This window comes from Phallusia mammillata, chromosome 8 (assembly GCF_965637545.1).
Source record: "Phallusia mammillata chromosome 8, kaPhaMamm4.hap1.1, whole genome shotgun sequence".
In the NCBI taxonomy this organism is placed as follows: domain Eukaryota; kingdom Metazoa; phylum Chordata; class Ascidiacea; order Phlebobranchia; family Ascidiidae; genus Phallusia; species Phallusia mammillata.
The window spans coordinates 17,529,346-17,548,283 of record NC_137259.1 but is presented as its reverse complement, the minus strand read 5'-3'; the positions used below and the strand labels follow the sequence as shown (position 1 = coordinate 17,548,283).

General features: G+C 38.1%; 1 protein-coding gene across 2 annotated transcripts; it reads left to right on the top strand.

Moving 5' to 3' along the window:
- The first annotated feature begins 1,508 nt into the window (after window positions 1-1,508).
- On the top strand, window positions 1,509-17,884 carry LOC145203739 (glial fibrillary acidic protein-like). 2 transcript variants are annotated; one of them, XM_080076024.1, is made up of 13 exons: window positions 1,509-1,588; window positions 3,395-3,481; window positions 3,977-4,106; window positions 7,760-7,958; window positions 10,553-10,710; window positions 11,295-11,451; window positions 12,081-12,245; window positions 13,289-13,414; window positions 14,066-14,146; window positions 14,625-14,764; window positions 15,190-15,275; window positions 15,447-15,557; window positions 16,828-17,884. In XM_080076024.1, the coding sequence occupies exons 1-13, from the start codon at window positions 1,570-1,572 to the stop codon at window positions 16,917-16,919; spliced, it is 1,551 nt and encodes a 516-aa protein (XP_079932150.1). In that variant the 5' UTR covers window positions 1,509-1,569; the 3' UTR covers window positions 16,920-17,884. The 2 variants fall into 2 exon arrangements, with proteins under 2 accessions (XP_079932150.1, XP_079932151.1); XM_080076025.1 differs by lacking the exon at window positions 15,447-15,557 and having other exon boundaries at window positions 1,514-1,588.
- The last annotated feature ends 1,054 nt before the right edge of the window (window positions 17,885-18,938 follow it).

Here is an 18,938-nt window from a genome sequence, read left to right as displayed (position 1 = left end):
AGTTTTTTGTATATATTAACCTACAAGAGCATTGCTTTGATATGGTAAGATTGCAATATTTCTTGCATGTAGGATTAGTGTGTTAAAGAACAATTTTACTTTTCGTTGCTGAAATCTAAAAAAAGGCGTAAACAGCGGGAAAAGGTTGGACAAGTGGTTCCAACCGGGGGTGAGTTTTAAAACTTTAGGGGAGGAATTTACTTTAATTTATTACATGTGGTTAGTAAATAGACACTTAAGCTTTGGGAATATGGCCTGTGAAGTTGATAAAAGACCAAGTTTATTGATTTTTGAATGGTTTAGCATCTACTTTGTAGTCTATTAGGAAGGAAAGAAAACGTTTTGAATTGTTGTAATGGAGAAATTCGTCAATGCAGATTGGGAACCACTGACCTAGTCGTTATAACGCAAGTTGAAATGAACGATATTGGGAAAGAATCTTGTCAAAGGGTCACTTAAGATGCTCTTGAAGGGATTTTCAATGCTACTTTAGGTCTTCAAGTACCTGCCATCCACTGTCAAATAAGCTTGCTAGCAGGATATTTAGGCATTTACAGCAGATAAGCTACATAAGTAAAGTTCGGGCTTGTATAGATTCTTGCAATAATATGTAGAAGTTGCATTTACGAGAGCATATATTGAGTTAGTTTCGTATAATTATTAGTTCGTGTCGTGGATTTAGTATCCCCAGTGTTGAATAAATGATTATTTTTTATGATGTTAAGGTGATTTTTTGATTAGGCGTTTGGTAAAGCAAACTGGTGACCGAATCATTTTCAGATCTGGGAGAATTCCTACACCTTTTTATAACTTTCAACGTTTTCTCGGATAAGAAGAACAGCAAAACCAGGTAATACCACATCGCAGTGGTGTATGTGGAACAAAGATACTTTAAAAGGTATTTGCACACCTAAAATATCATGATGAAGAATTATACATGTGTAGTAAATTAGAACAAACATGTGGCTTCTGTCTATAAATTTCAAGGTGTATTTGCAAAACAAGCATGAATGTGTTTACCCACAACTTAATTCAATCACTTCAAATATACATTGTGTTCTTTGTCTTAGAATAGGAGGTTGGCAAGAGATTTGTATAGGCCAGTTGCGTCGGCGTTAGCAGAGCATTTGTGCTGGCCAATAAAAACGACTCACTCATACTGTTTATAAATGAGAGTGCGCCAGATCCGCAAGAGGGCGTTATAGCAAATCCAGTCCGTTTTTCTACCATTTCTATGCCAGTTAGGCTTTCCAAATAGCGACCAAGTTGACCATGATCACGTTTTCCAACAAAACACACAACGCCTCCAATGAACCACAAGACCGTATACGGCGTTCGCACAATACTGTTTGCCCGCCTCTCGCTCTGTGGATTCACAAAAGATCTGCTTTTTCTCTTCACACTGTTATACATTAACTTTGAGCGCACATAAAGACCCCGCCTAAACCTCAAGCAATCTGCTCGCTGTATGTTCTCACTGTTAGGTGGTTGTGTATGCCTGTTGGATTCACGTCTTTCCCAGTGCTAACTTCAACGCCGAAAAATCCGAATCGTTTTGCAAGACACAGAATGGAACAACAACTAGAAGGTGCAATTTTGCTGTTTCTTAAGTTTTTAGAGACGTGCAGCTTTGTAAACGTATTGCAAGTCATTAACTTTTTTAAGTCGTAAACATCTGCTACGTTTAACATACGCATGTACACTGTGTATGTCAGGGTTAATGATATAAATAACGACACAAGAGACGTAAAAAGCGACATGCTTACTTGTTCAAACGTGTGTTTTTGTCAATCTTTTACGTGATTCTGGATATGAACCGATGTGGCCCTTCATATCACATGCGCATTTGCTGCAACGTTTGAGCAAAAAGCATGTCGCTTTTAACGTCTATTTCAGCCGTTACTTTCATCATTAAACTTCAGATCTGTATATAGTGTTACAATGTACATCAGGTGTTTAAAAACTGCATCAATGTTTTGTTTGCTATGAGTCAAGCGCGCATCGTAACATTTAGGACCTTCGTTTGCTATGCCGGTCGAAAAACCTGCCCAAAATTTTAGCGCGACACACAACTGTTAAGAAAGCAACTCTGCAAGCTGATCAAATCTCTACATTGTGCCTTCGTTAAACATGTTCACTGGCATTGTGATATGTTTTGTTGATTCGTGAAGCGTATTAAGTACTTACGGTGTAATATACGAACAATGCGTTGAGGTTAGGAACTGCTTAAGGATTGATTAATTCGTAAATCGACATCGTGGCAATCATAATAACATGGCTTTGGATTTTTATGACATGTTTGTGCATTTAGACCTTTCAAAGACAGTTGATTAAAAAGCTCTGTCCAGATTATAAACCAACTTCGACATAGCGCGTAGGGATCGCTTGATTTGCATTAACTGCATAAATATGGCTTGAATTAAGTTCCAAGTTGTTACTTAGCAATTTGAAAGGTTTTTATCACAGTTTTGTGAAGTAAGCAGTTTGCAGAACCCGCCTTACGTGTCGGTTTACATGCACAATATTGACTATACAAGGTGCGTTGGTTAACTAACATTGTTTCCCTAATCATCCTTCAAACACACGACTCTGAAAATCACAGTACAGCGACAACGTTCAACAGTAACAACGAGAATACAAAGTATGTTCCAAAGGCGCTTTTTACTAATTTTTGAAAAAAATGTCTTCAACTATATCATAAGCCTGTTAAAAACCGTCCCAAAGAAATCAAGTTAAAAGAAGCGCTATTCAATTACTACATACAAACATGGCTCTACCCAGTGGAGTTGTGCGCTATCGTTCTTAACAATAGCAGATAAATTCAACTAGGTCTGCGAATCGACAATTACTTCACTGCTGTCACCAAAGCTTCGCTTCAGCAGTTTTCATTTAACTGTAGCGTTGTGTAGTCTATTGCAGACCGCACATACGACAACGGTCCGAATACGCCTATATCTACATGGTGCAAAACCTATACGATTTGCTGCACACAGTGTACACTGTTTCTACCTATAAGACCCCATCGGTGCTGCTGGTGACAAGACATTGACCTGAAACAATTAGAATACAGCAATCCAGTTGCTGTCTTATTATTGTAACAGCATATTGCTTTTACAATACGACTATGTTTGAGTTTTTTGGCAAATGCCATTTTATGCCTGGTTATGCCTATACGCGTGGTTGAGTCTGATAGTACCGTCCATCATCTATTCAGTTTCATGGTGGTTGAAGTATAAGTCAATGATATGGTAACAACTTTTATGAGCAATAAGGATTGATGTTTATCTGCTAAATTTTAGCTTTTCCTATTATATTGAGTTTGAGAACCTGCTCTATGTCATATGAACCCAAGCTGTTTTGCCTTTTTCTCACCCATCGTCTTGTGTCCCAATAGCTTCGTCTCGTACCGTTCAGAAGACGGTGACGACAAGTAGCAGCAGTAGCAGTTCGGCAACGCGCAGTGGCACCGCATCCAGCACAGGTAAGATTGTGGTTTGAATGAATAAAACGTAAATTTGCCTTGAAATGATAACGATAAATAAACTGGTATAGTAGCGACTTCAGAGCGTTATTGCACTTAGTACCACAACGACTATTATGAGCCGTGTACTGGCGATAGACTATAACCAACAAGTCTGGGCATAAACTTAATGCTTACTAACATCTATATAAATGTGAGTTTTTATAGCATAGAAAATGCTCTTACATTTTCATCGTGGATTGCCAAATGGGCATGTGTTAGGTGTAGGCCTGTAGGTGAAATGTTTAAAGCAAATTAGGTGTATTTGTATTCACCCCGCTTGTTATTTTTCTGCAGCTTTAGATAGTGAAACTAAAATCTTTCGGTCACATTAAAATTAAAAACTTAATCAAAAAAGAAGCATTAGCTCTTTTCTAATCAAAATTAAAAACATCTTAATGCCTCAGTTTAGGTTTGAGTTGAATTTCTCTTTTTAAACGACAAGATCTGATTTAGAATACCGAAGCATGTCGAAGTCATCCCCAGTCGCATCAAGCTACCAGCTTCGTTTTGGAAACCGCTCTCGCAGTATGGGGTATTCCCCACATAGTGGAGGATCTGCAACATACAGGAACGCATACAGAAGGTGAGAATCCGGTTTCACGAGATATACCAAACAAAATGCAATTTAGCCATGACCTTCAGAATGAGCTTCACGACTGGAGATAAAATTCGTTTTCCAACGATTTTTTTGTTTTGAACGAATCAATACGTGTTGTTGAGCGTGGTGTGTGGCGCAGTATAGCTGCAAGGCTGCTTAGCTTTTCTGGTGAAGTCTGTCGTGATTGGTACCTGTGTAATCACGTGCTATTTGCAGACCAATCACGCAGTCTGTCTGCCATAGATTTAACGCCAAAGCAAAATTAACTGACAGACTAGCACCAGATAAAAGTAAAAGACTTTTCAAATCGCAAGAAGGTCAATAATTTTCGAAAATTAATACAGTGATAATGAACCACTAAAACCTTGTAGAAAAACAGTCTATGTATAATGTGTGCGGTTTATAATACTAAGTTTCTAACGTTTCGGGAACTTAAATTTTAAAAAGAGGAAAACAGTCCTAATAAGACCCAAACAGGAAGTACACAGTTTATATTTCCTCAGTCACAATCAAACACCGGTCACTAAGTCCACTTGCAAGGAAATCTTAGACTTCCATACAGATATCCTGAGCAAAACAAAAGCGAAACTTTATCCTGTTTCAAAACTTTAGCAGAAAACAACCGCTTGTCCTGTTTGTAGTTCCTGTGCGTTAGTGACCAAAATAAATCTGTGTTCTTCAATCTATTTTTACGAAAGTATTGTTAAAAGCACTTCTTCAAACAACAGACTGAAAACTTTAAAAAGTCTGAAGTCATCCACCGTTTTTTATGTTTAGATATATATATATTTCACCTAAGGAATAGGCATCATCAGTATCTTATCCAAACCAAATCACTTTAGACAATACCCAATTTGTAAATATGAGTAGGACTTAATATTTTCATTTAAAGACAAAAAACGTAAAACCACCCAGTACGTTGTGTTTTGCATGAATTTCTACGTGACCAACGCTTTAAAAGTTTATAAAATTGACTTAACTATTTGCCATCAATTGCTTTCAAATGCCATTGTTGTGTAAGCTTGTCAAACGAATACCGCGGTATTATAAGGCATAGAAAACACAAATGAAACTCAGAAGGTCATTTAGCATACACCTGGTGACATTTGCAGGGTTCGTTCTTAGCTCAATGCCGAAGTTGTGTTCAATATTTAACTAGTTTTGATTTAGTCGCGACATCCATAGGCGGCAACTCCCAGAAAACAAACAGAATCGCTACGATTAGCGTCCCTCCTGTTTAACTACAACACAAAGCACACGTGAATAAACAAGACACCCTGGAAAACTGGAAAAGTTCCGCACTGTAAATGAAATCCATCGAGTAATTGGAAAGTTTAATGCCGGTTTCTAACGATCTGGCTGGTAGCTTCAAGTTCGGACAAAAATTTTAACTTTCTAGATGAGTTATTCGCCCGTTATCAAGCGAGCATTGCTCCTTTAACTGCTTCATATCTATTATTTTTACATAAAAGGTGTATTAAATATGATAAAAAAGTGAAAAGAAAGAACCACAGAAACGCAAAAAAATTAAGGGCAATAGACTTTCACATGCCCACGCCGTTTATGCAGTGTAAAGAAAAGTCCAACATATTTTGCCAGCTCTAAAATTTGCTCTAATAAGGAGCAGGGTCGCAATTACCAGATTTTGCGGGTTAGTCGTTACGCTACGGCTGTTGAGTCTTTTGCTTATTGGGCACTTCACGTTAAAGTAACCGTAACGGAATGCAAGAAACACCTTAGAGTTGGAGTAGCAACAACCAATATAACCCATGCCTGCAATGGCCAATACTACAAGGAAAAACATTTGAAAGTAGTTTGAATTTATTCGGATAACTGGCCTCTGGCGAATATTTCATTTCTTTTTAAAAGACATTGAAAAATGCATTGACTAAATTTTTTACTGAAACACGAGCGTGTTTTTGCCAACTGTAAAAAAATCAGTTAAATAAATGCTTACATCAGCTACGTACGACGTTGAAACGGAATCAAAAACTGTTTGATAACAGCAAACAATACTAGTGGATGCAAATAGCTACTTAAAATTGGTCTTATTTTTTAGTGGGGACAATGTACAAGTACTAGTAACACATCTACATTTAAATATCTACATTTAGAACAACCACGATTTTCGCTGTACTTGTATAAACAGACTTTTCAACGTCGCCCAAGTCAACCCAGTTTGAACCGACTGGTAAACAGAAATGCAAAACTTCAGCAGTTTAAGTTACCCGCATGACATTTCGTGACCACAAGGACCAGAGACCGCCGCGTCAGCAGAAAAGACACCAACAGCACAACAGTGTTTTCCCATCAATCGAGATTTGATTACTGCACAAGCCAATCACTGTCACAAACACAATGACACTTCAAGCAAATTATTTAGGTCTTTTCATAAGGAAAAGGTCACTGCACATCAATAGAGGACCCCCTTTATCACTCGGTAACGCAACCCGCTGTTTAACAGCTGTATGAATCACCATTTGACGGCGGGAGACAATTTGAAATGTCAAAAAGCCCGTTGTTGTCAAATACTGATGGTATGGGACTTAAGTTCAGGCGTTGTTACCCCACCCTAAATCTCCAGGGTTCCCGTCAAATAAGAAATACTCGTCACCACATGACAGCCCCCGTCTACTAGACATTGTGTGGGTTTTAATACCCTAAATGTCGCGGTTATATAACCTTAACCCACCACGGTTGGGGCGCGAAAATAGTAAAGACATTCAAGCATTTTCTCTTAAACGTAATAGCCTGTTGTCGAAGAAAGAAATATGGAGAAATTTAAACCAATACCAGTCACGTAGAATATGCTACTGTTTCAACTGTACTAAAATACTATTTATGGACCCTTTTTTCGTGGTGTAAAAAAACAACGAAAACTTTAAAGTTTGTTTGGATTGTTCATATGAATCAAATCAACTTAACAAACTTGTCCAGCTAAATGTGAAAACAATTGTGTATGGGGCCTAAATGGTAAGATGGAAACCCAATTGAAAGTTTGGTATTACCGCTGTACGGAAAATAATGTATGTTGTTAACCATTAAATAGGGTGTAGTTTATGGTAATTGAGAGCATATGGAAAAGCAACAAGTGCATATATTCCTCTGTTGGGATGGTTGTCACGCATATGTGAGACAAATGTTTCAAATGCACGCAAGTGTTTTGACATTGGCTGATGTCAATCATACACAGGATATAAAACCTGCAGACGATCTTTAACACGAAGATCAACTTCGACGGTTTTGACAGGGAAGATTGTAGATGTTTGTTACCGTCCATCACTTTACACAAAGTCGTGTTGTTATTGCTTTTTTGAATATAGAAAAACTGTTATGTTGATAGACAAAAAATAACACACCAAACTTGTAGCGTTATTTTACTCAGCCACTCGTTTGATGATTTCAAAAAGTTTAACAGTACATAAATAACCAGCTTGTAAAGTGTGCAATATACAACAAAACGAAAGTTGCCTCACTTTAGTAGCTGACCCGTGTTTACAAATTTACCAACTTAATGCCCGCGTTTTATTACCTTCTATTTGGAATCCTTTTTGCATTATAGACCGCTGTATACGTTTCATAGACCCAATTAGAGTTCTAAATATACAATTTCCCAACTAAATTCCTTTTTCAAACAGCTATGGATCGGGCGGGGTTGAAGCAAGCGTGACAAGGGTGACAGTTAATGACGGTCTAGAAATGACCCCAGGTCTTATCAGCACGAGAGCGGAAGAAAAAGCTGAACTGGGTTGTCTTAACGACCGTTTTGTGTCATACATCGACAAAGTCCGGGCTTTGGTGATTCAGAACAAAACCTTGGAAGTGAAAGTCAAACAGGTACGCCGGCCGTTGTTGTTGACTTTCTAAATGTCAAGCCCATTAGCAATGAATGGGGCTTGGTTGAAGAGAGTGTATAGTCATATTTAGCACCACATCGCCTGTGTATTGAGTTTGCTCATTTCAAAGGATTTGCTACGGAAAATCTACCTCTGTACCAGTGATAGCTATGATTTTCACACAACACCGATAAAAGCAACGCACTTTTTGAAATTTTGTTGAAAAAATTTACTGGATTTAATTAATGTTTTTGGAATGATATAAAACTCTTGCCTGGCACACTGTTCAGTTAGGAACAAAAAGGATAAAACAAAACTTACACCTTTACAACATACAGACAAACTTTGGTGCCCAATTATTGTGCCTGTACACAAATAGTTAGCAGTAAGGTGCACGAAAAACGTTTAAGTTACGCCTTTTACTGCTGACTTTTACTAGAATAAAACACGGGCAAAAAAGAACTACCTTTGTTACATAACGTGACAATTGACAACAAAATGTCACCTAAAACGTTTGCGGTAAGTTCTCAACAAGCAAGAATGCTTATCAAATTCAGCTGCCTACGCAAGCGCACGCAACAGCCAATGCCGGCCCAATCTGGTTAATAACATGAAATTTCCACACAATAAGTCAAAGTTACCGTTATTCATTGCACCGATATAGTGTGCAACACGCCCCTTTCTGGTGTGTATTCGCCGAATCTTAAGGGCAATTTTGGGAGGCCACGAGGCTAATATTTGCCGACTGTCGAGTCTACGGCGAAACGATAAATCAATCGCTACTCCAAACATTCACTGTTAGTTTGCTATATTGCTGTACGATTAATAAACGATATGCTTGCCCACGGCCTGTGTATTTTTATTGCGTGGGCCGGTCAGTTTGTCAACTACGATCCATTGTGTAACATGGGGAATAATTTGAAAGCAGCATAGCTTTCTCACCTTTATTGGCGCCTAAAATGTTTTTAGCTACTTTCGTGCTGATGAAAAACACTTAGGTATTAGGTGGTTTGTTATTATGGGGTGCCAGCGTACAACGCAATTTGGTAAAAGATATACAAACGGCCAATGATTGAAAAACCGCTGCTTCTTTATACTACCACACACCTATGTGTTTATCCATCAGAAGTTTCGATTTAGGTTAATTGATTTAAACGCAACATTTCCACTCGCTGTGCAAACGTTTTCCTATTCTTACAATTTGATATTTTACAGTGAGTAGTGCTTGCTGCAAACAAGGGCTCTAAAAAAGTTCAGTTAAAATTACCTAGAAAAGCATCAGTTACCTGACAACATGAAAGGAACTGTTCCGCTACAGGGTTATCACACGACAACGTTACACACACATGGTCAAGTAGTAGCGATAACCGCACTATCGCAGTTTGATTTATGATGTTAACTCGGCAAATGGCGCTTTACATGACTATGTTGACTTTTTTGCAAACCGTTTATGGTTTGGAATATAGAAACAGAATCAGACATAAGGTACAATGCAGCGCATGATACTTAACAAATACAAACCAAAAAGTAGCGTAATTTCCATGAGGACGTGGTATAGTGCAACCTATTACTTATCTTTTTTTGGAGAATAGCACTTTCCTAATTAAAATCGTTTTTTTTTCTATTGAACACCCTCCTAAAGGTTTAAAAAACAAACAAGAAATTACGATATTTCCAAGAATTATTTTCGGTCTAGTAGGAAGTAGGAAGAAAACGGGCGTTCTGTTTTTTTTTCAAAAGAAACCACCCGTGGTGAAAATTGAAGTCTAAAGTCCTTGAGACGTAACAAAGCGTGAGAAGCTCAAAGAACTAAAAAAAGCTTTTCCGAATTGACATTACTATGAGCGAGCTGTTATCACCTTATTTTTACTGAGTTCGTTTCGGTTTGCAGATTTGAAACGAAGTCGCGTAGTGTGCACGTGCGAAACTAAACCACACTTTGATTTGAGGTTAGCGACGTTCAAACGCCATGAAGTCCTTATATTCAAATATATTCAACTAACTTGCCCTTTTCTGTTTTAAAATCTACACCATATAGTTGTAAATTTTGTGCGTACCCCCATGCTCAAAATCCACCATACTGGTTGTGGTATCACCAAATAATAGTGAAAAATAATCGTATTAAACCATGGATACTGAATGCTAGATCTGCCATAAAGTCACGAGCTTTCGTGTTAAAGTTTTAAAATACACAGACCATTTAGGCTGAATAATCAATATGCACGTTTGACAAAGTGTTACGTTACGTTCATCAAAGACATTTTCACAAAAACGTCGGGAGGTTTTGATGTCTAAGTTACATCCTATCGTTAAATTTTTGAGTAGACCTCCAACTTATAATACACTACACTGACAACAATAGCAAATAAGTAAAAAATAATCGTATTAAACCTTGGATAATGATAGATCTGCCATAAAGACACGAGCTTTCGTGTTGTAAGCATGAAAGTACACTAATTATTTGTAGGCTAAACCAATCAACACACACACAATTAGACGCTCGTTACACAATTAGTGTTTGACAAAACGATATGATACGGTCCAAGACAATTCACAAAAAATCGGATGTTCTTAAGGCCCGCTTTTATTTTACAGCTTGAGGCAAAACGAGGAACACCGAGTCGAGCATGTGAAATGTATGAAGCTCAGCTCCACAAGCTGCAGAAAGAGATGGAACGAATTGTGTTGGAGAAAACCCAGCTCGAAATCGATTTTGACAACTGCTGCATGGACTTGGACGACCACAAAAAGCGGTAAAAACGTAAAGTCCGAATAAAGCATGACTTAGGCAAATATGTTTCCCAAAATATTTGCTTCCCTTCAGTGAAACCCCCCTACAGTGGCGTAATTGCAACTAATTTGATGACCTTTGAAACACAAAACAGACAGAGTGCCCCAGCCTACAGAAGGTGTTAAAGATTTTTCTTTTGTCGGCCCATTTACTGCTAAATGACCCTTTTTCCGCTAGAATGTATTCATATGATTACTTTGCTGTGCCATATTTTTTTCCTGTGTCGCTTTTTGAATTTTTAAGCTAACCAGAAGAACAAAGAACAGTCAAACATTCTAAAATATTCAACAAGTTTTGAGAAGAAAATCATCACTTATAGACAGAGGTCCAGAAAGAACGTATTTGCCAAAATGGTTTAATTTAAACGGCCATTTGACGAAAAAGTAATCGTCCATCACAAAACGTCTGACAAACCAAGTCCAAATTTGGTCACTTAACAGCACTCCAGTTTGTTGGGAGCAACAGCCTAAAAAAACATGCCCATCAATCCTATTCGAAGCCACAGATGGGCATAAACCACAAATGTTGATGCTTTTTGCTTCACAGGCTCGACAGAGAAAGCGGTTACCGCATCGAAGCCGAGGATGAAGCTAAGTCGCTTCGCAAGGATGTGGATCTCGCTACTCTGAGCAGAGTCGAGTTGGAATCAAAAGTCGAGACTCTAAGAGAGGAATTGGATTTGCTTCGACGTTCATCAGACGAGGTTAAGAATGTTTCTAAATAAGTTTCACAACATAAGATAAATTTTAAACGTTCAAGGAAACTGATTCTTCAGTGAAAACATAACACGTGTTTTATTCTTAGGACAGTGTTCACCAACGCGCCATATACTAATGATATTAAACTGAAAAAGATTGTCCAACAACAAACCACGCAGTCAAGACTGTTGTTGTAACACTCATAATAGATTTAAATGGTAAAGAAAAACGTTTAAATATTCAATCACAACAACATAAACTGCATGTTGGATGAACATAGTATGCGGCAAAGTTACCCAAACAGTCGTTTACATGACGGGTCAACTGTTTGCTGATAAAGATTATGTGGCCTAGTAGTCTACAATGCAAAATCTACCACAACTTTGGTGCCGTTTTGGAGCGCTTTACTATACGTTAAGCTTTACGATGTATTGTTTCTCAACGTACTACAAGCCAAATACGCCACATGGAAACGCTTTCTGCGTGGAATAAGGGGAAATGTTGACTTACAGAAGCACAACAACCACAACAGGGCAAAAACCTTTCACGATTTTACACAAAGCCCATTATGTCGCGTCGCGTATAAAAACTCTCTTTTCAAATTCAATTGCAAATCCCCTATTTGCTATTTCAGGACATTCGTGCCCTTATGGAACAACTGGAAGCGATGGGAACTTCGGAGGTGGTCGTCGATGGCTCTGTGGCCGATTTGTCTGAATCTCTGAGGGATATCAGAGGGGCTTACGACAAACTGACAAATAGCAACAAGATCGAGATTGAACAGTTCTACAAGAACAAGGTTAAAGATCCCTAAGAATACAAAACCCTGTGGTCGGTTAATTATATGTTGTTTTCTAACCAGTCCAATATTGCCACGTAATCCTCAATCTTGCTTTATCCTAAGGCTTTTACATCATCCTAAAATTATGCATCAACCCAATGTTGCATTATAAGATTAGTTTTTTCATTAGCTATTTAGCTAATTAAGTTTAGGTCACTTGGGTTTACGTTTAAAAAGCTTACAACAAGTTCAAATTTGCCTCAGTGTAAACTTTTTAACTTATCTGCATCTTATTATGATTTTAATACGCTTGCAAACAAACGGTTATCGAAATATATATGTAGAAATTGTGGGACGCAGTATTTTGGATACGGCCCAAAAAACTTGTTGCTGTTCGTATTTTTATCGTATGACAAAGAGTTTAGTTGGCTACCCAAGTTAACTTGTTAAAAACGGTCTCCCTGAAGTTTTAGCGAAACTTCCGGCGTAAAAGACCATCAAAATACAAGAAAACCCTGGTTATTCCCTATAATAATAACACCACGAACGTAAAATACCTTGATACGTTTCTAGCGCTTCAAATTAATCATCTTCGTAAGACCATTAATTCGAGTCATGGTGCAGTTTGGTTATGATGCAAGTTCTACTTATTTCCTTAACAGCACAGGAAGTAATAAGCAAAGGAAGTACCCATGAACAACACTTAAACCTGATCAAAACCGCAAAACTTACCCCTGGCTTCATTATTCATTTGCCCATTTATGGCCCACTAATTGAGAAGTGCTGCTGCATACGATTAGGGTTAATAAAAAACACCCAATAATTAGGTGTAGGTGGTATTCGCGGTTATAACTACACCCACGCAAAATGCCTATGACACGTACTGATGCAAAAAAATTCTGATGCTATTAGTTACAAGTCAACTAGTACTTATTACTTGAGCGACGAAAGTTTTGCCGCGTAGATCTGTTGTGTGTTGTTCAATTTATTTTGTTGGCTGTATTGGCAACGTTTAACCCAATATTAAGCACCTTGATTGATGTCAACAACACGTTTTTCAGATTGCAGATCTTAACAACCAGCTCAGGGAAGAATCAAACAGCGGAAAAGCCTCGAAGAGCGAAGTGAACGATGCAAGGCGACAGATTCAAACCATCACCGTCGAAATTGAAAGTCTCCGTTCCTCGGTATATATGGACACATTTATATTTTCGTGAGGTTTTCGTCCAAAAAGTTAAATTTGATCGGATGTATGTTGAAGCCAGTCATCGCATTCATGTACTGTGCGATAACGACCTTGCACTTTGGTTGAAGGGCACAGAGTTGTAAGCCGGCCCGGGCTTTTCGGGCCCGGTTCGGGTTCGGGCTTGTTGAACGGTTTTGCTGAACAAACGGCTTGATTCGGACCTAACTTTACACTCTGTGTCAGTGTTTTTTTGAATAAATTCAACTGGCTAAGTAGTCAGTTGCTGGAACAAACTCAATGTCAGACAGCTCTAAAACGCCATGTTCACGACCAATAGTCTATTATTGTCTATTGTGTTTGTTGTCTTGGTCTGTTCTCAGGCTTCAATGTATAGACCTGTCAATCAAACTTTCGGGCCTAAACGGGCTTCTCAAAAACGATTCGGGTTAGAGCCGGGTTTCGAGCTTGTACTTTCGGGTACAGCCCTGGTCTGGGCTGTGGTTTCAAGGCCATTTACAACTCTGGACGGGCATGTTAGGACAAGATGATCTGTTACTCGGTAATCAAGCATTTATGTTTAAACTCTCTTGTATTCCTCTTACTTGTATGCCCGTATTCCAACTGACAACAACTTTATTATGGAAATTTTCAGAACTCTACAATGGAAAGTCAGTTGGAGGAATTGGAAAACCGCTACGACACGGATTTGAGGAATTGTCACAACCGCATTCAGGTAAATTGGTCATAGAAATCGCCAAAATAATGCGCCTTAGCGCCACTTTGCGGTAAAATGAAACTGCCTGTGTTTGTTCTCAATGAGTTTGCCTTCGAGTGTTACTGCAAGTCCGATGTATAATTTTTTATTTGATGTTTTTGGACTTAGAAAGCTGGGACTTAGTTTAACCCTTCAGGTTTCTCAGGGTTGGAGAAATGTCACGCAAGTTTTTGTTCAGAAAAATACAATTAGCCGAATTGTGATTATGATTCACAACCTTGTCGACACAGTGCGGTTATGCTAATCATTCGGTCACCGTGGAAGTAGAAGCTTCTCGCAACATGAATGGTTAAAACGTTTCCAATTAAATGTTTTCGATGTATACAAGCTCTTGTGCAATTTGGTTGTAAATTGTTCTGCGATTAAGATGGACTTGATGCAGTATTTAAGCACGTACAAAGAGGTGCACAAAAAGTCGAATCATTTTAACTTTTAGGAATTGGAAGAGGAATTAGACGGTGCTCGTGGCAAGGTTGCAAGGCAAATGGTGGATTACAACGAGCTTCTTAACCTGAAGTTGTCACTGGATTTGGAGATTCAAACATACAGAAAACTGCTAGATAGCGAAGAGGATAGGTAAAAAAAAGTTATGATAAATTACTCTCGAAAATATTAAAAGCAAAATGTAGTTTGGACATCTATAAGCCTCCTTCGAGCGCTATACGATAAGGCTCTGGACGAAAATAGCAAGTACTATGATAAATTACTCCATTAAGTGGCTACAAACAGGACAAATTCACACATTGCCTGCAATCATTTCACATGATTGTCAATCCCTATACAATAAGGCTCTTGACAAAAAACAGTATTAACTGCACACTTAAAACTCTAATAAACAACTGCATTAGGAGGCAAGAAGTAGGACAACATGAAACATTGCCTGCAATCATTTTACATGATTAGCAATCTCTAAAACATACCCTATTGTCAAATGAGCAAAATCGTAAAATTTGAATATCTACAATTGCCGATCATGCTAGCAATTAAGCTCTCATCAACAGAATCAACTCAACATCGTTCGTGTCGGTCAACGCTTCAGGCAGCAGCGGGGAAAAGAGCATTGTGATCGAAAAGAAAGTGGTCACCGGTAAGCCAAGCATACAATCACATAGCTCAAGCGAATCAGTAGAAAATGAGCCTATACCACCATTAAACTGCTATTTGCCACAACGTCAATTTTATACCCTGCTCCCAAACGACCCGTTAAGTCCCGCTCCCACGTCTGTGCACCAACGCAGTATTTTGTGGTCATTTGAAGACACTACGAACGACGGTGGTGATGGAGTTATCGACGATGAGCTCATTAACATGCTCAGCAGCGCGGTGGACGACTCGGCCGAGAACAGCACCAATGTGAAAGTTTCAACCGGTGACCAAACCGACACTGCCACATAAGTCATATCCATTGCATCGCTACTTTGTTTAACAAACTTCTCATTGCCGCTTTTGTGCTAGCCTAATTTTGTAGTCGGGTGATTCCGAAATTGCCGCTTTGTAGTTTTTTATGTATCTATGCAGTAACATCCTAGCCCGAATCAAAGAGTATTAAATGAGAGGACCCAAAAGTAATTCCAACTGGCAGAAATTATAATTTGTTCCGTAAGAAACATTTCAACCGAGCGCTTAGCTTCAATGATTTGTCCCTGGAACAGTTGGCAAACACTGTGAAGAAATAATTTACAAGTTTTAACTACACTACAAAATCTCTTTACTGGAAAATTGTTGGCGATTGTAAGTTCAAGATTAAATCACTGATAAACTTTTGGGTCTGTAGCAACATTGTGCCATAATTGATCAAATAATTTGTCGATTTTTGTTGTGCCAACCCGTTTACCACCAAAAGGTAAGGTTTTTTTACAATACTTTACCACTTTGTATTACTATAAAGCACTGCCTAGCTGTTCTTCGAATAAAATCGAAATGTTGAACAGCAAAATTGATGGCTCATTACATTGGACAATCTTTAACCAATGATTAAAAGAAGATAATTTGTCGCAACGATATCCAACAACTCACTGCATGAAAACATACGTTAATGGCTATAACATCTTCAATTACTCAACTGCTGCAAATGTAACCAAGTCTACGTCGGCGTAGGACTGGAAATTAGCTTCATAAAACTGCTCGAAAACACACTCCACGGATATGTTTCTAACTTTTCGTATAAAGACCCTAGCCCAATTGTGCTTAAGGCATCGGTTAACGCCAAAACGCCCGTATTACTATGCTTTGTTCTTTTGTTACACCGGAATTTTTACTTTTTGGTATGTTTCTAACTCTTCGTATAAACACCCTAGCCCAATTCTGATCAAGGCATGGGTTGAAGCCCAAACGCCCGTATAAACTATGCTTTGTTACAGCGGAAATTTTTACGATTTGTAAACAGAACCAACTAAAAATAGTCTAAACTTAGCTGAAAACACAAAGTACTGGTGTATATAGAATACATCATGCAGCTAACGTTTCAACAATCTCTGTTGTCATCATCAGTGCAGAGATTGTTGAAACGTATGCATGATGTATTCTGTATACATCAGTACTTTGGCAGTTATGTTTATGATTAAATTACTTTTCAAGTCCGTGTATAGTGTTCCTAACCTTTAGTAGATTCGCTTTGTAACACTTCCAACGATCCACAGTTGAAACAAGGACTTCCACCAAGGGGGAGGGAGGTAGTTCAAGTTCATCATCGTCTTCTTCATCTTCCAGTGAATCTGAGAGCGAGATTTAATTTGCGGGAGATTCAAGATGCTGAAACTGATTTATCACAACTATATATTCACATGTAATTATTATCATGCATTGCTTAGAGTCATGGCTTTTCGTGGTACCACTGACAAACTATTCCAATTTTATATGGTTTGAAAGTAGTGGTGTTGTTGTTAGTTAGAGAATTTTTATGTTTTTGTTGATGTTTCGAATGCCAAATTGCTGTGTAATGAAAGGGTTATTGTAACTCCATTCGGTTTAAACAAGTTTATATAAGTCATTTGAAAAGTACACTTAAAACATCTTCACAAAATGATTCTTTTGTACCAAATTTCACCCAAACATTTTCCCATGTAAACTGTGTTTCACCTTGTGCCTTTCCAACCGTATGAAACATCAGCAAAAACCGAATTCTCTACTAATATGTTACGACAAACCATCTAAATTACAAACAAAGCCTGCGGTACCACGCTGTATATAGCAACCCCTGCTTTGTCTGTGGGCTTGGCTGCAAAACAAATCCTGGTAGTGACGTCATCAATTTGCGTTCAATCATTTCGGTACTATTCGAAGTTTCGAACATCGGCTGCTTACGTGTAGTGAGACTCTAAGCTTGATTTAGCACATTTTAGTCGCGTGTACAAACGACCGCGGTTGTATGAAATACACAGAAGCTAAATTCCAAATTCTCCACACTATGCTGATTAAAAAATCGTAGAAATGCACATATTAAGTAGGTGCAAGTTTCGTCTTGTAACTATTCGAAGCCTAAAATGGTAAAAGATCTATAATAAACGATGACATAGAAAATTGTTGGTTCGAACGGTGAAATATTTGTGTATAACGCACATTCAAATTTACGTTACTTGCCCTGTTTTGTGAAAATTGAAAAAAGTGTTTTGTTTTTTCGTGCTCCAAAATTCAAATTTCCTTTTTTGCACTCGGGAAAATTTCTTGCATACCTTGAAATACAATGCAGCGTTCTTCTGTGAGTTTGTTTTTTGAGAGTTAGAACCAGATCAGAGTCATGTGATGCAGAGTAACAATTTCAAAATAATATATTTTCGAAACATACAAACATTATGCACGTCCGGACGTATTTTGACTAACGGGTGATGTTTGTACTAAAAACCAAACTATACTTTTAAGTCAGTTATTAAGGCGTTACATACCAACAGTCATCATTCATTCAAATTTTACTTCAATCAATTATTATTTGAAGGTTGAATAATTTATGAACCTATATATCAATACCACTAGTTGTCGCAGTTGAGCCGAAACGAGGCAAGTTGCGATAAAAAACGTCCTCCTTAACAAGGGCTTCTCTAACTAGGCTGTAACTCTAAACTTTGGCGTTTTATAGAGTTGGGTCGGCGGTCTATGCAATAGAGCAGTGGTTCCCAACCTATTTCGACAAATTCCTCCCTTAACAATTCAAAGCATATACATTTCTCCCCAATATACTACATAGTAGATGCTAAACCATACAAAGATCATTTGAAATTGGGTCTTTTATCAACTTCACAGGTCATATACCCAGAGTTAAAGTGTTTATTTACAAACCACATCAGCAAATGCAAATAAATGCCTCCACTCAAATCTAAAAAATTTCCTTTGGGAACCAATGCGCTAGAGGTAAACTGGTAAACTATAACCTACATTGGTTTTTGTGTGGCAAATAGCCTGAATTTTAAACTATTTAGGCACTACAGGCTGAAAATGGGTTCTACCTGGAAATTTGTTTTCCTAAAGAGTTGGCAAAACAAAATTGCTGTTGTTCGCACGTACACAAAGATCCGTACTTTAGCCGTACAGGAGTAACGGTTGGAAATCGATACGGCTAAGAATCACCGGAAATTAAATGAAGACATCCGAAATCAATAATTGAACAGAACCGCACGACCACTAGATTACACCCAAAATAAAACACCTTCTCTCTTTTGTTTGTCAGTAAATTTGCCGCAGTTTGATAAAAATTGAAAATTCTTCAAAGTAAGGTATAAACGGCATGACTGCATCAACAACAACTGTGTCATAAAGT

What these genes read in the sequence shown, in the direction of transcription:
- LOC145203739 (XM_080076024.1), top strand. An exon ending in TACAGGAACGCATACAGAAG is followed by an intron (nt 4,107 to 7,759) that starts GTGAGAATCCGG and finishes TTTTTCAAACAG; the next exon opens with CTATGGATCGGGCGGGGTTG. An exon ending in TTGAAAGTCTCCGTTCCTCG is followed by an intron (nt 13,415 to 14,065) that starts GTATATATGGAC and finishes GGAAATTTTCAG; the next exon opens with AACTCTACAATGGAAAGTCA.